General features: G+C 44.8%; 1 protein-coding gene across 3 annotated transcripts; it reads left to right on the top strand.

Annotated features, from left to right (window-relative positions):
• Positions 1 to 854: 854 nt before the first annotated feature.
• LOC104933949 (neurabin-2) lies at positions 855 to 20022 on the top strand. 3 transcript variants are annotated; one of them, XM_019262819.2, is made up of 11 exons: positions 855 to 998; positions 1277 to 2745; positions 11791 to 11923; positions 13545 to 13665; positions 13927 to 14031; positions 15641 to 15773; positions 17313 to 17465; positions 17580 to 17633; positions 17732 to 17961; positions 18298 to 18394; positions 19173 to 20022. In XM_019262819.2, the coding sequence occupies exons 2-11, from the start codon at positions 1393 to 1395 to the stop codon at positions 19221 to 19223; spliced, it is 2430 nt and encodes an 809-aa protein (XP_019118364.2). In that variant the 5' UTR covers positions 855 to 998; positions 1277 to 1392; the 3' UTR covers positions 19224 to 20022. The 3 variants fall into 3 exon arrangements, with proteins under 3 accessions (XP_019118364.2, XP_019118365.2, XP_027144853.1); XM_019262820.2 differs by having other exon boundaries at positions 856 to 1053; XM_027289052.1 differs by having other exon boundaries at positions 856 to 2745.
• Positions 20023 to 20090: the final 68 nt, after the last annotated feature.

Below are 20090 nucleotides of genomic sequence, written 5' to 3'. Positions count from 1 at the left end.
ACTTTCACTATTTATCCAATATTTTTTAATCTAACTGTTTATCCGCTAAGACAAGCTAAGCTAACCTTAGCTTAGCTAACCAAGGCTAACTGTAGGGTGCTCCCTGTCGTAGATGTAATTTATTTATTTACTACCTTTAGGCTTTTCATTGTTTTCACTATTATATTACAATTGAATATATTTTTATTATATTAGAATATTTTTTTATCTAATTGTTTATCCACTACTTCAAGCTAAGATAAGCTAAGCTAACGTTATTCCGTGATAACCTTAGCTTAGCTAACCAAGGCTAACTGTAGAGCGCTCCCTTGCTAACGTGAACATCAGTTTTAGCTTCAGTCGTAGATGTAATTTATTTATTCACAATTTATTTACTAACTTTAGGCTTTTCATCATTTTCACTTTCACTATTTTTTTTATAGCTTGTTCACTATTTATCCAAATACTTTGATCTAACTGTTAGACCACTACTTCAAGCTAAGCTAACGTTATTTCACGATATTTTTTTATCTAACTGTCCAGCTAAGCTAACGTTATTGCTTGGTAAGGTTAGCTTAGCTAACCAAGGCTAACTGTATAAATTGTCTGTAATTTATTTATTCACTACCTTTAGGCTTTTCATTATTTTCACTATTATATTATAATTTATTATATTTATTTATTATAACCAAAGCTAACTGTAGGAGAGGACTTTCTTGCTAACAGTTTTCTCAGTTGTAAATGTAATTATCAGTCTAAATACGTTTTTAATTAAATCACAACACATTATGTTTAATACATTTATAAGAATGATTAATTTAGGGTTATATTTCCGCCCGCAGAGCAGTGAGCAGGCTGCTGTGGAGGACGGAGGACGGAGGTCTGACGGGCACTAAGACCCGGCGGCCGCCTGGCTCCATGCAGCAGCAGCTCCGCCGCTGTGAGGACCAGCAGAAATCTGCAGCTCGCTCCCAGAATGAAGAGATCAAAATGATGCTGCCTCTGAAAAGGGATTAAACGTAAGCAATCTGTCGTCAGCTGCGGTAAATCCGCGGCTCCTCACTTGTTCCACTTGTGCGTGCACGTATTTTTTATTTATTTGTATTCTATTCCAATGAGCAATCATCTGTGATCTGTGCGTGTTAGGGTTTTTTTTGCATTGTTGCAACTGCAGGCGAGCTAATGACAGATGCATCGTGCTCACTTTCTCCGTTGCATTGGACGAGCTTTGCAGCGGATGCAGGCAGGCCTTTAACGCGAGCTGTTGTTTTTGTTTCTCTCCATCTGCCCGGTCTAGTCTGAGCGCCACCTCGCGAGGAATCCGGCTGCAGATTTCGCCAAACCCTCCCCCGGTGGTGTTTGAGAAAAGCAGACATGCCGTCGCTGAGCATCCGTCGCGACGCTTGACTGACCATGATGAAGACCGAATCCACATCCAAGAGCACCGGCGGCTCGGGCTCTACGCTCAGGAGCCCATCCCCGCACAGAAACGCGTACGAGGCGGGGATGCAGGCCCTGAAGCCCGTCAAAGACAATGCTGCGAACGGGGACCTGCAGGAGGGCCCCCGAGGGCGCAGGTACGGCTCCAATGTGCACCGTATTAAGAACATGTTCCAGCAGATGCAGACCACATGCCCAGCCGATGCGGAGCTGGGAGAGGAGGTCGCCAGGAACGCCGACAAATCCGTGCGCCTCTCCCTCCCCAGAGCCGGGAGCCTGAACGAAAACGTGGACCACAGCGCGCTGCTGAAGCTCGGATCCACCGTGTCCGAGCGCGTCAACAAGTTCGACATCAAGCCGGAGAACGGGCACCAGCGGGCCTCCTCACCCAGCTACTCCAAGCTGCAGGAGACCCGCCGCATCTTCGAGCAGCAGCAGCAGGAGAAGCTGGCCACCACCAGGGTCCTGCTGAAGACAGACAAGGCCTCAGGCTTCCAGGATGGCAGGTTGGACGTGGTGGCTCGCTTCAACGGCAGCACGGAGTCCCTGGACAGCCTGGACACCAGCGAGGCTGTGTCACCCACAGTCAGCCAGCTCAGTGCTGTGTTTGAACGGGCTGCCGAGCTCCGGAACAACCTCCACCGCCTCTCCTCTACCCCACCGCTCCCTTCCAGGGGGGTCAGCGCCAAGGTGGGTGTGTTGAACTCCAAAATAATCACAAAGAGGGTTTGTGCCTTTGCAGCAGGCAACCAGGAGGAAGAGACGAGCAATCAGAACGGCCAAGAGGGGCCACCGAGGGTCCCCAGGGGGAGGGTGACACCCCCATCGGAGAGCATTAACGGGGGCCAAAGTGCCCAGACGACTACTGAACACTACAGTGCTGTAGGAGAGCCCAACGAGCTGAGGGAAAAGACTGTCGCGGATGCAGGCGTCGAAGCGAAAGCCGAGGTCAAACCCGAGGAGCCGGGCGGCGCAGCATCTCACCCTGACATCCGCATCTCCGTGGAGAATGGAGAAACCGAGAAGCAAAGCTCCACGAAGGGCGGCGAGATGCTCAGGCAGGAGGGGGACACGGCTAAGGATGCTGGCGAGGAGGAAGAGGAGGACAGGACGCTGAGGGACGACCAGTCGGGACGCGACTCTGTGGATATCAGTACCTACAGCGCCGTCGGGGAAGACTTTGGAGGAAGCCAGGTGGACGAGGAGGAAGAGGAGGTGGACGACCGCTACGAGCCCGAGTCCAGTTGCGTGGAGATCGTCGGGCTGCCCGCGGAGGAGGACCCACCGCCTTCAAGGAAGATCCGCTTCAGCACGGAGCCCATCAAGGTGAGACCCCCCCCCTCAGAGCCTTGTTCAGCTGCTGACTTCTAACTCAGGTGGCGTGAGTCACATTTTTGTCTCCACAGGTTCGTTGACCTTTTTTTAAAAAGCTTATCGAGTGTCGGCGCCACCGTCAGCTCTTCTGATGAACTCACTCAGCTCCGGTCGGTGTCAGAGTGATGCTGACATTTTGATTTCACCCTTGTTTCAACACGGGGGCTTTGCACGCCGCTAACACCTCCCCTCCCTTCCTCCCTCTCTGCACAGTTGCTAATAGACGGTCCTGCATTCCTGCTGTGCAGCTGACACACGATGTAGATACGTATCTGTAATGCGGCGGGAGCTGCTTCTGTAAATAATTGCTTAAAGAGGGGGAGGTGGGACAGAAAAAAGAAAGGGGGACTGGATAATTAGTCCTGTTTTTTAGAGAAGTGGATACTCAAAGGCCGGCGGACGGCGTGGAGATGAGGGGTGGAGAGGAATGTGTGTGTGTGAGAAAGAGGAAGTGAGAAGAAGAAGGCTGTGATCTCCTCTTGGACTAGTGAGATAAAAGGAGGCGGAGGAGGAGGAGGAGGAGGAGGTGTTGATTTAAAGTGTCTCTCTGTGTCTGGGGGTGGTGTAATGATCTGGAGAGAGGAGCATCAGATCCAGTCTGAGGCATACAGACACTCTGCCAGCTGAAAGTGAAGCCCTGACACTGTACATCACACACAAAGGCATTCCAGTGACTAAGGGCTCCTGTCCCATATCATGACCCGGCCCGAGTCGAAAAGTCGCTCTCACGGCTGCACATCCGCCCGTTTGTGTTTAGCCACTGGAGCTTGATATACGACAAATAACACAAACACACTCGTATCTGAGGGATAAAAGAGGATCCGAGGCGCGATAATTCAGAGCTGAAACGTTTCCTTAAAAAGAGTGATTTTTGTAAATATGCAAAGCCGCAGCCAACAGCTGGATCGTTTAGTTTAGCACAAACACAGAGAAACAGCGAGTTTCTAAAGTTCAAAGTGTATCTCCTGCAAATTTGAACTGTCTTAACGGTTCGGCAACTTCCGTGGCTGTGAAGTGAAGCCAGAAAAACTGCAGTTCCTCAAACGTCCACTTGAAGCTGGCTCCAGAAGTCTCCATAAGTTCCCATGTTAAAAACTTCACAGCAGAAATAAACATGTTTACAGCCTGTTTTGAGGCGGGCTGAATGACGCCTGGTTGCCATCTGTAACGACACCCACCTGTCAATCAAAGCGTCCACGCTCTTAATCCTGCATAACTTTAAGTCTCAATATAATGTGAACAGGTGAGTTGTATATAAATTCACCCTCAGTACAGTTGTCATGAACGGGGAAATTAGCTACAGAGACCAAAACTGTTTTTTGTACCAGGCTGTAAACATGTTTATTTCTGCTGTCTAACATGGGGACTTATGGAGACTGACTCACTTCTGGAGCCAGCCTCAAGTGGACGTTTGAGGAACTGCAGTTTTTTTGTCTCTTCTGCATAGGTTTCACTTCACAGCCACGGAGGTTGGAGGAGGATATGAACATTACACTTCAGTGGAAATTAAAGCTAACCTGGGGATTTTATTTTGAGCACTGTGGCCGCATTGTTTTGATCAGCGGGTATCTGATTTTGCATTTCCTGTCTTGTGGTGGCGAATGTAGAAAGTCACCATCTGAAGACAGATAAGAAGACGCAAATGATGCATGTTACAAAACATTTTAAAAATCTGATCTAAAAAGATACACCATGCAGACAACGTAACTCAGCAGGGACAGGCACAAACGCAGTCGCATCCAGGCTTTTCCACGAGCGTGTGCGTGCTAATTACACGCAAATACTGACATATCTGTGGTAAGCCAATATTGGGGCTCTGACATCCATGCAGCCTGGGTGGAAGCCATGATAATACAGCCCATGAATCCTCATTTAAATGATGCCTGAGCTTCGTATATCCATCGCGCACGGGCGAAAAAGCGCATTATTTTATCCTCGCGAGATCAAAGGTGGAGGAAGCTTTATGCTAAAGAAGTCATAAGTCTTAGGCTTTGATGATTTAAAAAAAAAAAAAAAAAAAAAGCAGAATTCGGTTGTGACCCTGCAGCCGTCATCGGAGAATAACCTCCCACTGGGTCCTTTCACACTGTATCAGTGTGGCCTTTGTTATGGAGATTGATGCAGGGGTGGAGGGGGTGAGGTCAAACGGGAGGGGCGTTATTATGTAGCTCAAATGTCATGCGACTGTATAAGAGTGTCATGCTTTCTCTTCCAAACAGGAAGTGTACCATTTTTAGTGCATATTTCCCGTCTCTCTCTCTCTCTGTGTGTGCATGCAGCCACAATTAGGTCTTGTTGTGGTGATGGCGGTCGGACGTCTCGGGGCCACGTGTCTGTCTTTGTCCCCTGCTTTTTTATTATTATTTATTATTATACACCAAACTCTCCTCCTCGTCTCCGTCTCCTTCTCCTTCTCAAACTGACAGACAAAAAAAAATAAATAGCAGTCGAGCTTTGCAGGGTAGAGTTCACACTAGAGCCTTTGTTTGCTCCTCCTGACACTCTTTCTCTCCTCGCTCCTTCTTTTTCTCTCCCTTTCGCTCTCTTTGTCACCAGTCTCCTACTGTTAGTAAAAATAGCAGCATTGTTATCGTCACAGACTTGCCTCGCTTTTTCTTTTTTTTTTTTTTTTCCAGAGCCTGCCTTCTTGCAGAAACACAGGAAGCTCGCTGTCTCTCTCTCTCTCTCTCTCTCTTAACGTCTTATTTACTTGTTTAGCTCTGTTGGTTTTGGCTGATGTCGCTCCGTATGGATGGTGATGATGGTGTAGTTCGTGATGTATCTTGTTGACAAGCTGCCGTCCACTGGATTTGTCCGAAGCAGACGTAATCAGATTTATTTTTCATGCGGCAGAATCACCTTGCTCACTCATCACCTGGCTTACTCTTACACTTTTATAATCCCCCCCCCTACACACACACACACACACACACACACACACTTTGTCATGGGTTTTCTGCTGCCTACGCAACTTTGAACAACAGTCCTGCCAGCCTGCTCAGAGAACACCTATGATTTTCCGTCCGCGCTGTATTATTAACCCAAACAATGACTATTCTTATATTGTAAGGGTGTCGGATTTTGACAAACACGGAAGGAGGATGGTTCATACCACAGACTGCAAAATATAGAAAGCCCCAAATCAGCGACCTTTTGCTGATTCGTGTTCAGGTCAGCCAATGAGGGATTGCCCAGGGAGAGGTAATACATCACCATATGTCAAGGCACCCTCAAACTGTCTATTACTTAGACTCGGCGTGCCTGCGCTATTTCATACAGTGCATTACTCACAGCTGGGAGTGGTGGGAGACCAGACAGATTATCAGCAAGGTCACCCTGCCCCACTTCTTTTAGCCCTGCAGGGTTGCTGCTGCTTCTGGTGGTGGTGGTGGGTCGTATATGTGATGTGCCCACTCGCTCAGGTTATGCAATGGTGGCGCTCGTGATGTCTGAGTGCTGTTTTATCCGACCTGCAATCATCTCATCAAGCTTAAAACAACCCAGACAGACAGTCGTCTGCGAGGCTGCACCTGTACAAGCGCTGAGGATTTAGGTCGCGCTGTTACTGATTTTATCGATCGCCAAGAGGGAAATTTAAAGGACGAGGCTTATGTTCAAAATCTGTGGATCTGGCAGCCGCCATCTTGGCAGTCCTGCCTCCAGGCTAATCTAAAAAAATCAGCAAACACAGACCTGAGATGGGCTGAATGCTCTAACAAGCCATCTGTAATGGCATCCACCTGTCAATCAAAGCGTCCACGCTCTCAATCCTGCATAACTTTAAGCCTTAATATAATGTGAACAGGTGAGTTGTATATAAATTCACCCTCAGTACAGTTGTCATGAACGGGGAAATTAGCTACAGAGACCAAATCTGTTTTTTGTACCAGGCTGTAAACATGTTTATTTCTGCTGTCTAACATGGGGACTTATGGAGACTGACTCACTTCTGGAGCCAGCCTCAAGTGGACGTTTGAGGAACTGCAGTTTTTGGCACTTTTGCATTGGTTTCACTTCACAGCCACAGAGGTTGCGGCTCGGTTAGACATTAAAGGAACAGTTCAAAATTTTAGGAAATGCACTCAGAACATTTGATGTGAGATTTGAAACCAAACTCGACGTTTCCCTATTTATTTCTAGTCTTTATGCTAAGCTAAGCTAACCAGCTGTTGGCTGCAACTTTGCATATTTACAAAAATGTCAAACCGACTTGGTTTCGGTCTAAATTATCGTGCCTCAGACCTCTTTTAGAGCTAAATATAAAAGGTGTTTGTGTATTTGTCATTATCTGCTCTTGCTGCTTGGTTGCAAGACCATTTGTCTTTATAACTTTATAGTTTCCTTGTTTAAAATCGTTCTAAATAATTCCCTGTAGCAGTCGAGCTTAAACAACTTAAATAATGAATGCGTAAGGGAATAATTTTACATCTTTTATGTGTCTTTAATTTTCATTTTGGGTTAGTCTGTATATAAGAGAAATGTAAAGAGCACTACCACATGACTTTCTTCTATATATGTCTTATTTATAAGTAATTTCTTATCAGCCTTGTGTATACAAGCTGCTGTGACAAGTGTATGTCTCAGCTCATATCGTGTCTTATAAATTAAATAATTAGAAATCTTAGAAATTAAAATTATATAGGAAAGTATCAGTGCACATCTGTGTGAGTGAAGCAATATAACGTATAAAATAATAAATAATAATAAAATGCAACAAATACACACAGTACTCTGTGAGTACTGCTGTCGCTGTGCTTTTCAGTCCTCGCTGACCTTATTCTCCTGCTGCCGTGTCAGCGCTAAGCCTAAACATGACTGCTGACCAAAGACCGGCCTGCCAAATTAGACCAGCTTCTGGTGCCATGCAACCGTTACTATGACGAACTCACTACATCCATTATATTGGCTGGTTGGGCCGGGACCACATCCTTTATTTTCTGCCTGTGTGTGTTTTGCACATCTGGGATCAGGATTAACCCCCCCTCCTCCTCCCCTCCTCCGATTTAAAGAAGTCATTATCTGCCACTATTGGACATGTTTCGAAAGCAATCAATAGCGGCGTCATTAAACTTTTAAACGCTTCTTTTGGTGCGTACATGCGCAGAAAAAACTGTAAAGGCCGCATCTCATATTATGCATCGTAATCACCTTAACTCACTTTATGCTTGAGCAGCAGTGACGCTCACATTCCCGAAACCAGTTGAAATAACAGCGAGAATAGTATGAGTAATAAAAAAAAAAAAGAAGGATGGAAAGTTGGGTACAGACCGGGTGGAAACGCGCCTGTTTCTGTTGTGGCACCGCCTCCGCACGTCCCATTGGCTGAATCCAGAAAAACTGGATCTGTTTTTGGAGAGTCCACAGGGGGAAAGAGTTGACATGCTGCTGTGGGCAGCGAGATGAGAGAGGGGGGAGCAGAGGGTACTGAAGCGCTTGTTAAAAACCACCACAGTGTTACCCAATCACGCTGTAGCCTGAGGGGGTTATCGAGGTGGAACCACACTGCTGGGGAGCAGCAGCAGCTCTATCATTTAACCATCGCTCTGTCACGACAACTGCATTGTAAAATGGTAGTTGTCACTTACTGGCTATTTTAATACCCTTTGCATTCCCAAGCGGGTGCTCTTTAGAGACACAAACAACAATCTGATAGCATGTGAGCGGTTGTAGCTCGCTGCCCACAGAGCTTTTGTAGGACATCCCAGGCGGCTGGTAGCAGAGGGAGGGAGGAAGGGAGTTTCCTGGCCATCTGTTAGCTCCTCTGACCTACTATCTGCCACAACTGGAACAGCGTCCTTCTCCAGCCCGTCCCACCCCCCACCAACCCTGCCTTTAATCCCAATGTTTGTGTCTTCCAAAGATAGCCGCCTCACCGTTCAAGGAGTTCCATCCACTACTCATACGCGCTTAGGTGAGTCGCGGTGAGAGGTTACATCCTGCAGGATCTCATTAGTCTGTCTGCGGAGGGGAGAAGATCTGATTTCAGGAAGCGAAAGTGTTAAATCTTTCTCAATTAGGGCAAGATTGTAGTCTGGACTTTTATCGTGGCTCTGCTCCCAAGGCTGGAGGTCACGACAGACATGTGATTTTTTTATTTTTTTTTCCCTTCCCAGTGCCACGTTAAACGCCGCTGAAGTTTCCTCATTTGATCTTCTGCAGCGACGTGGGCGTTAAAAAAAAAAACGAGGGCACCACAAGCCACCAGCTGTGGCCTTTTGATCTTTAAACTCAAGTGGGAGTGGAGCGGTGCCACGTGAGAGCGTCACGAGTGGGCACGCAGGCCCGGATGGCGCACTGTTGTTGTTTTCCGGTCCGTTACTTCGGATGCAAACAGTGTATTTTGTGTGTCTGTAATCCACATTCTGATAATCCCTCTAAATACGAAGGTAACCTAAATCAAAAGCCTTTAGACTTGTCTGTCATCTGCGACAGGGTTAGGGTCAATATAATTCATTTCATCATGGTTTGTTACTTTTTGGATTAGTCTATGAAATGTCAAAAATATGATGAAATGTTCATAATTTCCCACATCCCATGTGCTTGTTGTGTCTGATCAACATCTACTTGATTAATGACTCAACAGTGGGGAACAAAATTGTTGTTTTTTAACAACATTTTGGTGAAGTTATAAACCACCAAACGACAGAAAACCTCGAGTAGCAGAATTTTCTTTGGAAAAACGCAGCCTGACGTCACGCTGCGGCCGCCAATCAGACGCTCTGATCGGTCAAACCTCCACAGTCAGCCTGAAACTGAGAATATCCAGGTGGATTCATGGACTGAACTCTGACACCCTACCCGTCTGTGTGTGTGTGTGTGTGTTCTGCCTTTGTTTATTTTATGCACCCAGCTTCTAAATCGGAGCCTGACTTGCAAAATAGAGACACGAAAAAAGGTTAATTTGGTTTTGGTGGTCGAGCAACATGGACAGTGAATGAGAGTGAGGGAGCGCTGGCATTGATAAAGCCGGTTAATCAGCGGAATAAAAAGTTATTTTCTGATCTGAAGGAATAACTTGACATTTTGGGAAATGGAAAATCTACTTTAGTGCTAGAGTTGATACTGAATATGAAGCTTAGCTTAGCACAAAGACTGGAAACGGGGGGTAAACAGCAAGCCAGATTATTTTACAGAAATCACTTGATCAACTAATGTTTTCATATGTTTGAATTCAACCCTATTTGGTAAATTCTTGCTGTTAGTGTGACTCACTGGGTGTAGCTTGTTGATAACCAGCGCTCCTCCTTTTTCCTTCTGCAGTTTTTTCTGCTGTTGGATGACGAGCTAGCAGCCTGCAGCAGTTTTTTCTGCTGTTGGATGACGAGCTAGCAGCCTGCAGGCTGAAAACAAACATAACCACGCTAGTTAGTTTGCTGGGTTTAAGCCATTTTAATGCCTCAAATGAATTCCCACCTGATGCTGCATCCTGACGATCATGATCGGTTTAAAGAAATACAGCAGAATAACCAGCCTGGTCTTCCCTTTGTGCGAACATACAGTGATGGCGGCGAGTTTGCTTATTCTTGTGGCTCAGGGAGGCTAAAAAGTAGAGGCAGAAAGCTTGTAGAGTGTGCAACGATGTGTGAAAATACAATGATGCTGAATAAATCTGCGAGAGGAGGAGGGGCTGGTTGCAATTCAAAAGGTGCTGTCAAAACTGACAGGCTCTTTACTGCGAGGTTGCCAGGGAGACGGCACCCCATGTGACTGAAGGGTTAGCACCGAAGCTACGAGGACGAAGCAAACGTCAGAGAGAGAAGCGACAGACGCAGAATAAAGTAAACTTGAGTGATGGAAAGAGTGGAGGAAGAAATTTAAAGGAATAAATGAAAGAACGTGTGAAAGGAGAAGGTCCGCCGCTGAATTAGTGTGGCTGGTGGAGCATGCAAGGTGCTGCATGCATAATCACCTAGGAAAGACTGAAAGTGAGGCTTTTAAAGATTCAGCTTACTGTGTGTGTGTGTGTGTGTGTGTGTGTGTGTGTGTGTGTGTGTGTGTGCAGCAGCTGCAGAAGGCCTCCATTAGCATGCTGGAGGTGGTTATGTAAACTGTCATGCTGGTAGACCAGAGTGAATTGTAGGAAGTTGGACTCTGAAAAACAGAGGCCTCTGTCTTCATGAGAGCAACTTCAGTGGTTGTGTTTGATTCCCCCCCCCACCACCCCCCTGGTGTGCTTGATACACATTACCGCTGTGAAATGATACAGCTCGGAGAGGCCTCGAGGAAAACTCTGCGGCTGCCTCAGATGAAATGGTCGATACATTTGAAATCGCATTATGAAACCTCCGTTTCCAGCTCGTCTGTCTCTCAGCTGTCTCTGCGTTTTGGCCAAAAAATGTGGAATATTTTTGAGAATTTACACGACCACTCTTCTGTGACTAATCCTTGAACTATTAGATTAAAAGATCGGTAATTTATGCTCAAGCTGATGCGCATTTCAAACTGAAATACTGGGTTTAGTACATGAGCAAACATGCTTAGAAAAACAAAGTCAGAATCCACATTTCCATGTAGATAAATGTGCGTTCTGCATTTACGACGGTTTCTAGGCTGCACAGGAAGTGATGCATTTTCTGTTTTCAGTTTCTATATTTGGAGTAAGTGCTAAGAACTGTGAGTAGATCTGACAAGCTGCCATGTCTGCAGAGAAAAGAAAAAGGGTCACCTACACAAACCTCAAGTAGCAGAAATCCCAAGGGGACAAGGCTACCACAAGGCTAATGCTGACCGACCTTTGGGCAGTGCAGAAACACCACAGAGAGGATCGGTTATCAGAGAGGACGTATTTAAAGGAATAGTTACATATTTATGCATTCACAACTAAGATTTGACCAGATGAAAAACGCTAATTAACGGCCTCTTAGATGTGCTGATAGGTACAACGGAGCGTCTCATAAATCCCCCTCCGTTTCAAGGAAAACCTACGAATACAGTACACAAACTCACACGAGGTTCGTGCTCCTCAGCCTGATTCAGCATCTCGGTTTCCTCTTGCAGGTGTTTGCCACGTACCCCAATGAAGACTACGACAGGCGCAATGAAGACGTGGACCCCATGGCAGCGTCTGCTGAGTACGAGCTGGAGAAAAGGGTGGAGAGGCTGGACCTGTTCCCTGTGGAGCTGGAGAAAGGTACCGAACATTATAAAGCTCTTTTTTCCCAGTGCTCGTGTACAGGTACAAGTACAAGACATTTTAAAATTAATTTCTTCTGCCAACCATCCTTTTCCCTCCAAGACAACCGCTGGTTTTACCTTTCATCTTTTCCCAGTGAGCCACACTTCCAACATCCCTCCAACATTATCGTGCATTAATATATTTATAGAAGACTATATTTAGAGTTGTGTACAGGGCAGGTTATACAGGACACCATATGTGATCCTCTTCTATACGTGTTAATGATGTGCCGTCTACTTTAATTGAATCAGGACAAACAGCGTTAACAAACTCTTCATAGCATGGCCTCCAGTTTGTGTTAGGATCGATTTAAGATCTCACTTTAGAAATCCTGTCATGTACTCGCCTCTGACTGTGTGGTTGATATGCTGCATGTCCCTGGTAGACCCCCTCATATCCTCTGTGTGTAGACTGTGTGCTGCTCACTGTACCAACAAAAAAAAAAATCAGACTTGCGATGAAGCTGTCGTCTGCAGTTTTGGATCCAACCTCTGGAACAGATTCTCCCGCTGGCTCTGAGGACAGCAGTATCACGGCTAAAAACTCCATTGGTACCATTATATCTTGATATACTCCATGCATTATTATTATTATTATACATCTACAAGATATCAAGATCATCAGATATCAGTTTCAGAGTGAAATCCCACACTGTGGTAAATATGGACAGCGTGTATTTGTTCTGTTTATGATCAAAAACTAGCAAGTCGACAACTTTGCAAACAGCCAAACATCAAGCAAGGTCAACAACACAACACACAGCAGCCAGCTGATATTACTGACTCCAACCACTAAAAGTCAGTCCCAGATTTCTCTTGTCTTTCGGCTTCTTGCTCGCCTCACTCTCTCCGTTTTTTTCCGTCAGTGTCCTCTTTGGTCTTTTCACCTCTGTCATTATGTCCATAGAGACTGCAGAGCCCGGTTACATTGCCTGCTTTATCCAGCTCATGTTCTGGCACAACACCATCCTCCGATACCCGTCATCATTCTCCCCGTACCAAAACACCCGTGGTCCGGGCAGCCCCGGCTAACAAACTGATCTAACAGCAGCTACAGCAGTTTACTTCACTGTCCATCAGGAAACTCTGTAAATCACAGAGAGTTGAGGCGGAGCAGCCTGAGGTCTTCAGAGGGAAAACCAGAAAACATTTTCTCCATAAAATATGATCCAGTTTCACCAAAATCAGTGAAATATTTGGTGCTGTGTGACTTAGTGCCGTGAAGCGTTACGTAGTTCTTGCGGTTGATTGAACCCGGAGCCTGTTGATGCTGTTCAGATACTGTACTTTGGTGTGGTAGGTACAGGAAGAAATGCAAAATGCAAGAAAAAATTGTCCTTGTAAATATTTTACAAGCGAGGAAATGCATTGTCGTGCCTCAAGGACACAAACAATGTGTTTTTCTGGTGAGTAACACCGAATGCAAACAAAACTAATAATAACATGAATGTGGAATCGAAACCACGTTTGCGGCACCACCACCTCCGTTCATGAACTGCACGACAGTATGACATATCTACCTGAGCGCAACCTGTTAAAAATCAACAGCTTGTCAGATATTCCACGTTCTCTTTCAGATGGCGACGGCCTGGGCATCAGTATCATCGGGATGGGTGCTGGAGCTGACATGGGCTTGGAGAAGCTGGGCATCTTTGTGAAGACAGTCACAGACGGAGGAGCAGCACACAGGGATGGCAGGTAAGTTCATTCAAACCTGGCTTTGTAAAGCACATGCCGACCTGATGTTAGCTTCAGTAGTCGTAGTTTTATTTCCAGGAGCGGACGCTTCTTTGGCCCACTTGTCTGTCTCGTTCTTGGCAACTAAAAACAGGTCTTTCTGCCAAGAACGAGACACTTATAAATGGAGTTTGGCTTGTGTGGGCTTCAGTGTAAAGATGATGAACAGTCAAGCTATTATTACTGTAAATCCTAAACTTGTCTCCTGACTGCTTCCTCCAGGATTCAGGTGAACGATCTGATTGTGGAGGTGGATGGGACCAGTTTGGTGGGAGTCACCCAGAGCTTCGCCGCCTCCGTACTCAGGAACACCTCAGGAACTGTCAAGTAAGAGTTCCTCTGAAGATTCGTGATTTTATTGCAGTTCCTTTGACACACTTTAATCAACGCAAATCATCCAACGCTATAGTGTTTACAAGCCACAAGAGCAGCATGGCTTTAGAGATGGAAATGTTGGTTCACCACTACGGTCTCGACTGAAATAGCTCCACAACAGTTCGATGGATTGCCTTGGACTTTTGTGCAGACGTTCATATCTTCCTCAGGATAAACTGTGATGACTTATGTGGCTCATGTATGAAGGTTCAGTCCTTGTCACAATGGCCAGGGTTCAACTCTGACCTCTGGCCCTCACTCTTCAGCTCCTTCTATCAAAATAAAGGCTCCAAAGTCCAAAAAAGAATCTTTAAATAACAATATGTTATATATAAAGCATGTTAGCCATGCCCTTTGTTTAACAGCGTTTATTTTTACAGTTGCCATTGTCTCGCTCCCTCAGGCTCACTGTATGCTTTAGCCGTGACCATGGCTGGTGTTTTGTTACCCTTTGTTGCCATAGCTCTCCACGACATCCAGCATTCTTACTTTAAGAGATGGTTTCCTCTCGATACATACCCACAAGTCAAGTCTTACACGCAGGACTGACTTCTACCACATCCTGCCCATTCAGCCCACCAGACTGTAGATTTATATCTCCAAGTCTCACAGGGTCATGATTATATCCCCTCAGCATTGAAAAGACATCCTGAATCTGGTGCAGAGATTCCACGCCAGAGCCACAGAAATCACGCTTATCAGAGGGGGAACAAACACACTCGGCATCAAAAGTATCATTTTAAAAATGCCAGAGGTTTATCCATAGCCCGGCTCTTTGGTTGATGTTCTCATGGACTCTTCCTCTTCCTCGTGTGCTCCTTGTGTCATCCAAGCTCATTCATAATTCAGGGTTTAGCGGTCAGCACGGTGGGGTAATTGTTAGTGTTGTGTGACTTGTGAAGATCAGAGACTTCTCCGTAGATGCTGCAGCGATGGAACGACGCTGTAGAGCTTGTGGCCTATTCATAAAAAAATTTAAAAAAACATCAGGCAGACAAATAGATGGGAACAGGAAGTGTGTTTGTGAACATTTAATTACCCGTTGAAATTGAAAGGCTGCAGCGGCTGGCTTAATAACCGTCTGTGGCTTTGTCGTGATTCACTGTATTATTTCCTGTTTACTGTTTAGTGGCTTTAATTGGACTGAGATTTGTGAGGCTCAATCAGGGAAACGTGTAACCTTTATAACGAGCTGTACAATGAGCTCAAAGGAGAGGGCCGAGCCGAGGGTTTGATTTTAATCATAGAAGAACTCCATAGAGACTGCCTTTGTTCAGCCCTCAACAGGAAGTTATTTTCTGTCATCAGAGAGCCAGCACATTCCATACATCCTACATTAATACACTATACCAACTGAAGAGGGCTGTAAGTAGTCTATTATATATGAAAAACAGCCAGTGTTCGTGCTCCTCAGTGGACCATCATGTATTATTTAGCATGCACATACATCAGATAAAGGCATATCTCAGCTCTGCTTGTCACTTTGAACATGTTTTTGTATTTTGGTTTGGGGCTTTTGTCAGAGTTGTCAAATACCGGACTAATGATTGTCAAAACGCAGGTTCGTGATTGGGCGAGAGAAGCCGGGAGAGCAGAGCGAAGTGGCGCAGCTCATCCAGCAGACCCTGGAGCAGGAACGCTGGCAGAGGGAGATGATGGAGCAGCGCTACAACCAGTACATGGACGAACAAGAGGTTCGTCTTTTTATGCTCTGGGCTATGGGAGTGCTGCTGTAGGATCCAACGCGAGCTGACAAAACTGCTCGGTTTGTCATTGTGGAGTCAGGCGGTGCAACGTCTGCACATGCACACTGCAGATGTCATCATTCACACACACACATGCCAACATCAAACTATGAGATTTGTAGGAATTAAATAGAAGATTCGGCTTGTGACTAGATGATCTTTGACAGCTTAGTTAATATTTATAGATCAATTCCAGATTTAGAAAATGCGTCTATCAAAATTTAAAGTAGGAAAACAACAGTTTGTTTATGTAACATCCTCAGTCTGTTCAGACACAAAATGCTTCCTTAAAAATCAAAATGTTGGCAACCGTTCATTGTGAAGTAAGCCCTTGGTTCCCCTTTAGGATTATGAAATTTATCCGAGCACCATGCTGAACAGAAGCGACCATCTCCGCTGTGTTTTTGGCCGCACCGTCGTACCCAGCATGTATCACTCTGATCAAAACGATAAGCTCGGCTCTAAAATAGGGACTAATCAGGATGATTCAAACGTGTTGCCCTCGGATGTCCTTTGCTTTGTTGATCCATAAATGAGTCTCGGATGATTTTCTCTCTGTTTTAGTTTCACATGAACAGAGAATGTACTAAATAAACGGTTTGTAGTTTCATTATGATGACGGAGAGGAAGTTGCCCCACTCATGGCAGGGGTGATGGTGATGGTGGGTGGTTCTTGAAAAGCATGAGGTTGTATAATAGAAAGTGTAGTATGCACTTTGGAGTTCGGCACCATCTAGTGTCTGTTTGGTGTCACAGCACAGAAACGCGTGCTTTTTAAAGACAGTTAAATGACACATTTCACTTTGTTTTTTCCTGTTTTCTGTGCTCCAAAAATTCAGCTTTCTCTCTCTGAATGTCCTGATGTAACATCTGAACTCAGCTGCATCAAATAAGGCAGCAAGATGTGACTTTAAAAGGTTCAGCGCCCCCCAATTTATTATTTATATTTAATCCAATAATGTGAATTTGTGGATGTCTGTGGTGCTCAGGGCCTCTTCTGACGCCGACTCTCACCCTCCACCCACCCTCCACCCACCCAGATGCTACATGTTACTGACTGAATGCGTCACATTAACACACACCTTTTATTTAACATCCTTTGCACCTCATCTTGCACATTTATATATAATAATCAGCATATTGTGAACCTTTGCACCTGCCAAAAACTGTGCAGCTCTTTTCAAAAACATACTTATTGTACATATATTAGTATTTGCTGTGGCTCAGGAAGGTCGAGCACTAATCAGTCGTCCACTAATCAGATGATTGGTGCTTCGATCCCCAAATTGCTCCTGATGCTGCTCCATCGGTGATTAGCAGCTGGCACCGTGCATGGTAGCAAATCAGTGTGTGAATGAGATATGTAGTGTAAAAGTGCCTTTAGTGGTCAGAAGACTATCGCCACAGACACGTCAGACCAGTACGGCGTGAATCAGCACTTCTTCTAATCAAAAGTCAGGTTTTTTTATCTTGACCTCATCCCTGCAGGGCGGTGAATACGGCACAGATGAGGAAGAGGACGAGGACGAGGAAGTCAGCCCGCCGTATCCAAGCGCCATCGAGGTGTTTGACTTGGCAGAGAATGAGGACATGTCGCCTCTGGAGACAGACCCTGAGAAACTGGCCCATAAATACAAAGAAGTGAGACATGAACTCCTTAACTGGAACATTCCTTGTGTAATCACAGCTTATTCCATCGGATGTACCTAATATTAACACATGTATTTAAAATTGTCTTCTCTCTTTGACATAAAGCTTCAGATAAAGCATGCTGTCACCCAGGCTGAGATCCAACAGCTGAAAAGAAAGGTAATTATGTTACATCAGATGATAGTTAATCCTAAAGGCAGACGAAGCACAGATGATTATTCTAAGGATCAGAGGTGTTAACATTATCACCTTTCCAGCTGCACCACGCGGAGCAGGAGAAGCAGCGCTGGCGTATGGATAAAGCCCAGCTGGAGCAGACCCTGCAGGAGAACAAGGAGCGTATGGAGAAGCTAGAGGGCTACTGGATGGAGGCTCAGAGCCTTTGTCAGGCGGTGGACGAGCACCTGAAGGAGACACAGTCCCAGTATCAGACGCTGGAGCGCAAGTACAGCAAAGCCAAACGCCTGATCAAGGAGTATCAGCAGAAGTAAGACGAGAGAATATCATGGATATCACACTGAAGCTTGTGACGTTATACTGAATATCAGCATGGCTCCGGCAGCCGTGCTGATATTCAGTATAACAGCACAACCTCAGTGTGTTAAAGTATATGTGAAGTATTGTGGTGCAAAGTTACAATCTAAGACAGATGACGACTGTCAATGTAACGGTCGTTAGAAGTCGTCAGGACACCTGCAGAGCGGTCCCAGTGCTGTTATTCCCTATATCAGCACAAGTCCCGTCCAATCAAATTACCTGGTTGGAGCCAACTGTTGTATAAATAGTGATATATCACAGTCTGACACTCTGATTCCTTTGACAGGGAGATCGAGTACCTGAAGAAGGAGACCCAGCGTTGTGCACAAGTTGGAGCTGAGGCCTCTCTTCTCAAAGAGGAGTCCGGACATCTCCAAGAGCAGGTATGGTTGATGGTTAGATCTCTGAAAAATACAGAATACAGAACACCTGATAACAAAATAATAACGCTGAAGAAATTTTAGTTTTAGTTACATTAAAAATCCTTTAATTGCAGTTTGAGACTGTGGTCGTTTCTTTTTTTTTTTCCCAGCACGCATGAGAACAGTTTGACCTCAGTGATTCTTGTGGCTTGTTATTGTAACCTTGAAATATTTTTTCAATGAAGCGAAAGCTCCCTCAGAGGACCATATTTAGTCAGCGTGTTGTATTGGTTGTTAAAAGGCTGGTGTGACTCACTCTGCAGCATGCGAAGGATAATATTAGAATGAAATGTGAACGTACAGTTTGCCAACAAAAAAGAAAACCTGGCATTTATTTTTAATATCAGATTAAGAAGATTCAGATCAAAACATTGATTCGTATCAGACTTATATACATTTTTGTAACTTAGAGACTCAACATCGATCTTTATTATTATTATTTATTATTATTATTTAACCTATATTCCTTATATATTTATCTATATATGCATCACAAGTTATATATTATATAAATAATATGTATTTATTTCTTTATTTACTAACCTGTCTCCAGTGTTTCCTCACTGCAGTGTGATACGGCAGCATTAACTAGTTTGTGATTGTGTTTATAAAGTGGGGTGTTTGTATGAAAAGTGCTACGCAAATAAAGTCTGATTGATGATTGATTGAGAAAAGCAATATAATTATTATTATTATAACTCAACATTGTCCTAACAGCCTCTTCTCGTCTCTCCTGCAGGTGGCTGATCTGGAGTGCCGTGTCGAGGAGCTGAAATCTGAACCTTTATAAAAGCCTTCAGTCCGTTACGTATCTCAGAAAGCAGAAGATAGTGTTATTGTGCTCGCAATGACCTGCAGGGTATTTCTTGTCTCCAACCTGAGCTTGGTTTCTGGTCGCATACTGTACACGTGTCCTCAGGCTTTGTGTTTTGGCCACTTAACCCCCGTTTTTAACCATTTTTTTGTTAACACGAACGGTTTTATCATCACGAACACAGACTCTGTCGAGCTCTAGATGTGTACTGTTCCTTTTTTCATTTTCAGTATTTTATCCCTTAATTTGTGTTTTTTTTGTGACAGACCGGGCTGTTGCTTTTAATTGCCAAAAAAAAAAACCCAACAAAAAAAAACAAATTTCCTTTAATTTCTTTCGCCTAGTTTTGTTTTGTACAGACGTGATACTGTGTGGTTTAACAATCAGTTTGGTTTGTAAAAAATTTTAATATGTGTATAACATTTAACATAATATAAACTAATGAGATTGAGGGTTGTTTGTATATTTTATGTGATGAAGATGTGTAAATTGGACGGAGATTGCACTGAAGAAGAAGACATCGACAAAGGTGCTTCACTGGATCGGAGGAAGAAAAACGGGAACAAGTGTTGAAGAGGTGTCTTCGAAATTGTACAAACAGTAACCCAACCTTCGTAGGGGTCTTGTCACTTAACCTTGAGAACCACCTGCTGCCTACCTTTCAGAAAGTGTTTGTGTTTTTTTTACACATTAAGACTCACGTGATGAGCGTCAAACCCTCCGGTTTCAACCCCCTCGCGTCTTTCGAAAAACACAGAAACAAGCCTCCACAAACTGCTGTGCCACAAACGAAAAATGGATTTTACTCCCCTCGAAAATGGATGTTGTCAAGGACTTGTGTAA

This window comes from Larimichthys crocea, chromosome XVI (genome assembly GCF_000972845.2).
Source record: "Larimichthys crocea isolate SSNF chromosome XVI, L_crocea_2.0, whole genome shotgun sequence".
In the NCBI taxonomy this organism is placed as follows: domain Eukaryota; kingdom Metazoa; phylum Chordata; class Actinopteri; family Sciaenidae; genus Larimichthys; species Larimichthys crocea.
Note: the sequence above shows the minus strand (reverse complement) of the source record. Positions and strands in the feature narration are given on the sequence as shown.

Coding starts and splice junctions, on each gene's coding strand:
- LOC104933949 (XM_019262819.2), top strand. CDS start 1,393: ATGATGAAGACCGAATCCACATCCAAGAGCACCGGCGGCTCGGGCTCT. Junction 13,666..13,926: donor GCAGCACACAGGGATGGCAG/GTAAGTTCATTC, acceptor TGCTTCCTCCAG/GATTCAGGTGAACGATCTGA. Junction 18,395..19,172: donor CCGGACATCTCCAAGAGCAG/GTATGGTTGATG, acceptor TCTCTCCTGCAG/GTGGCTGATCTGGAGTGCCG.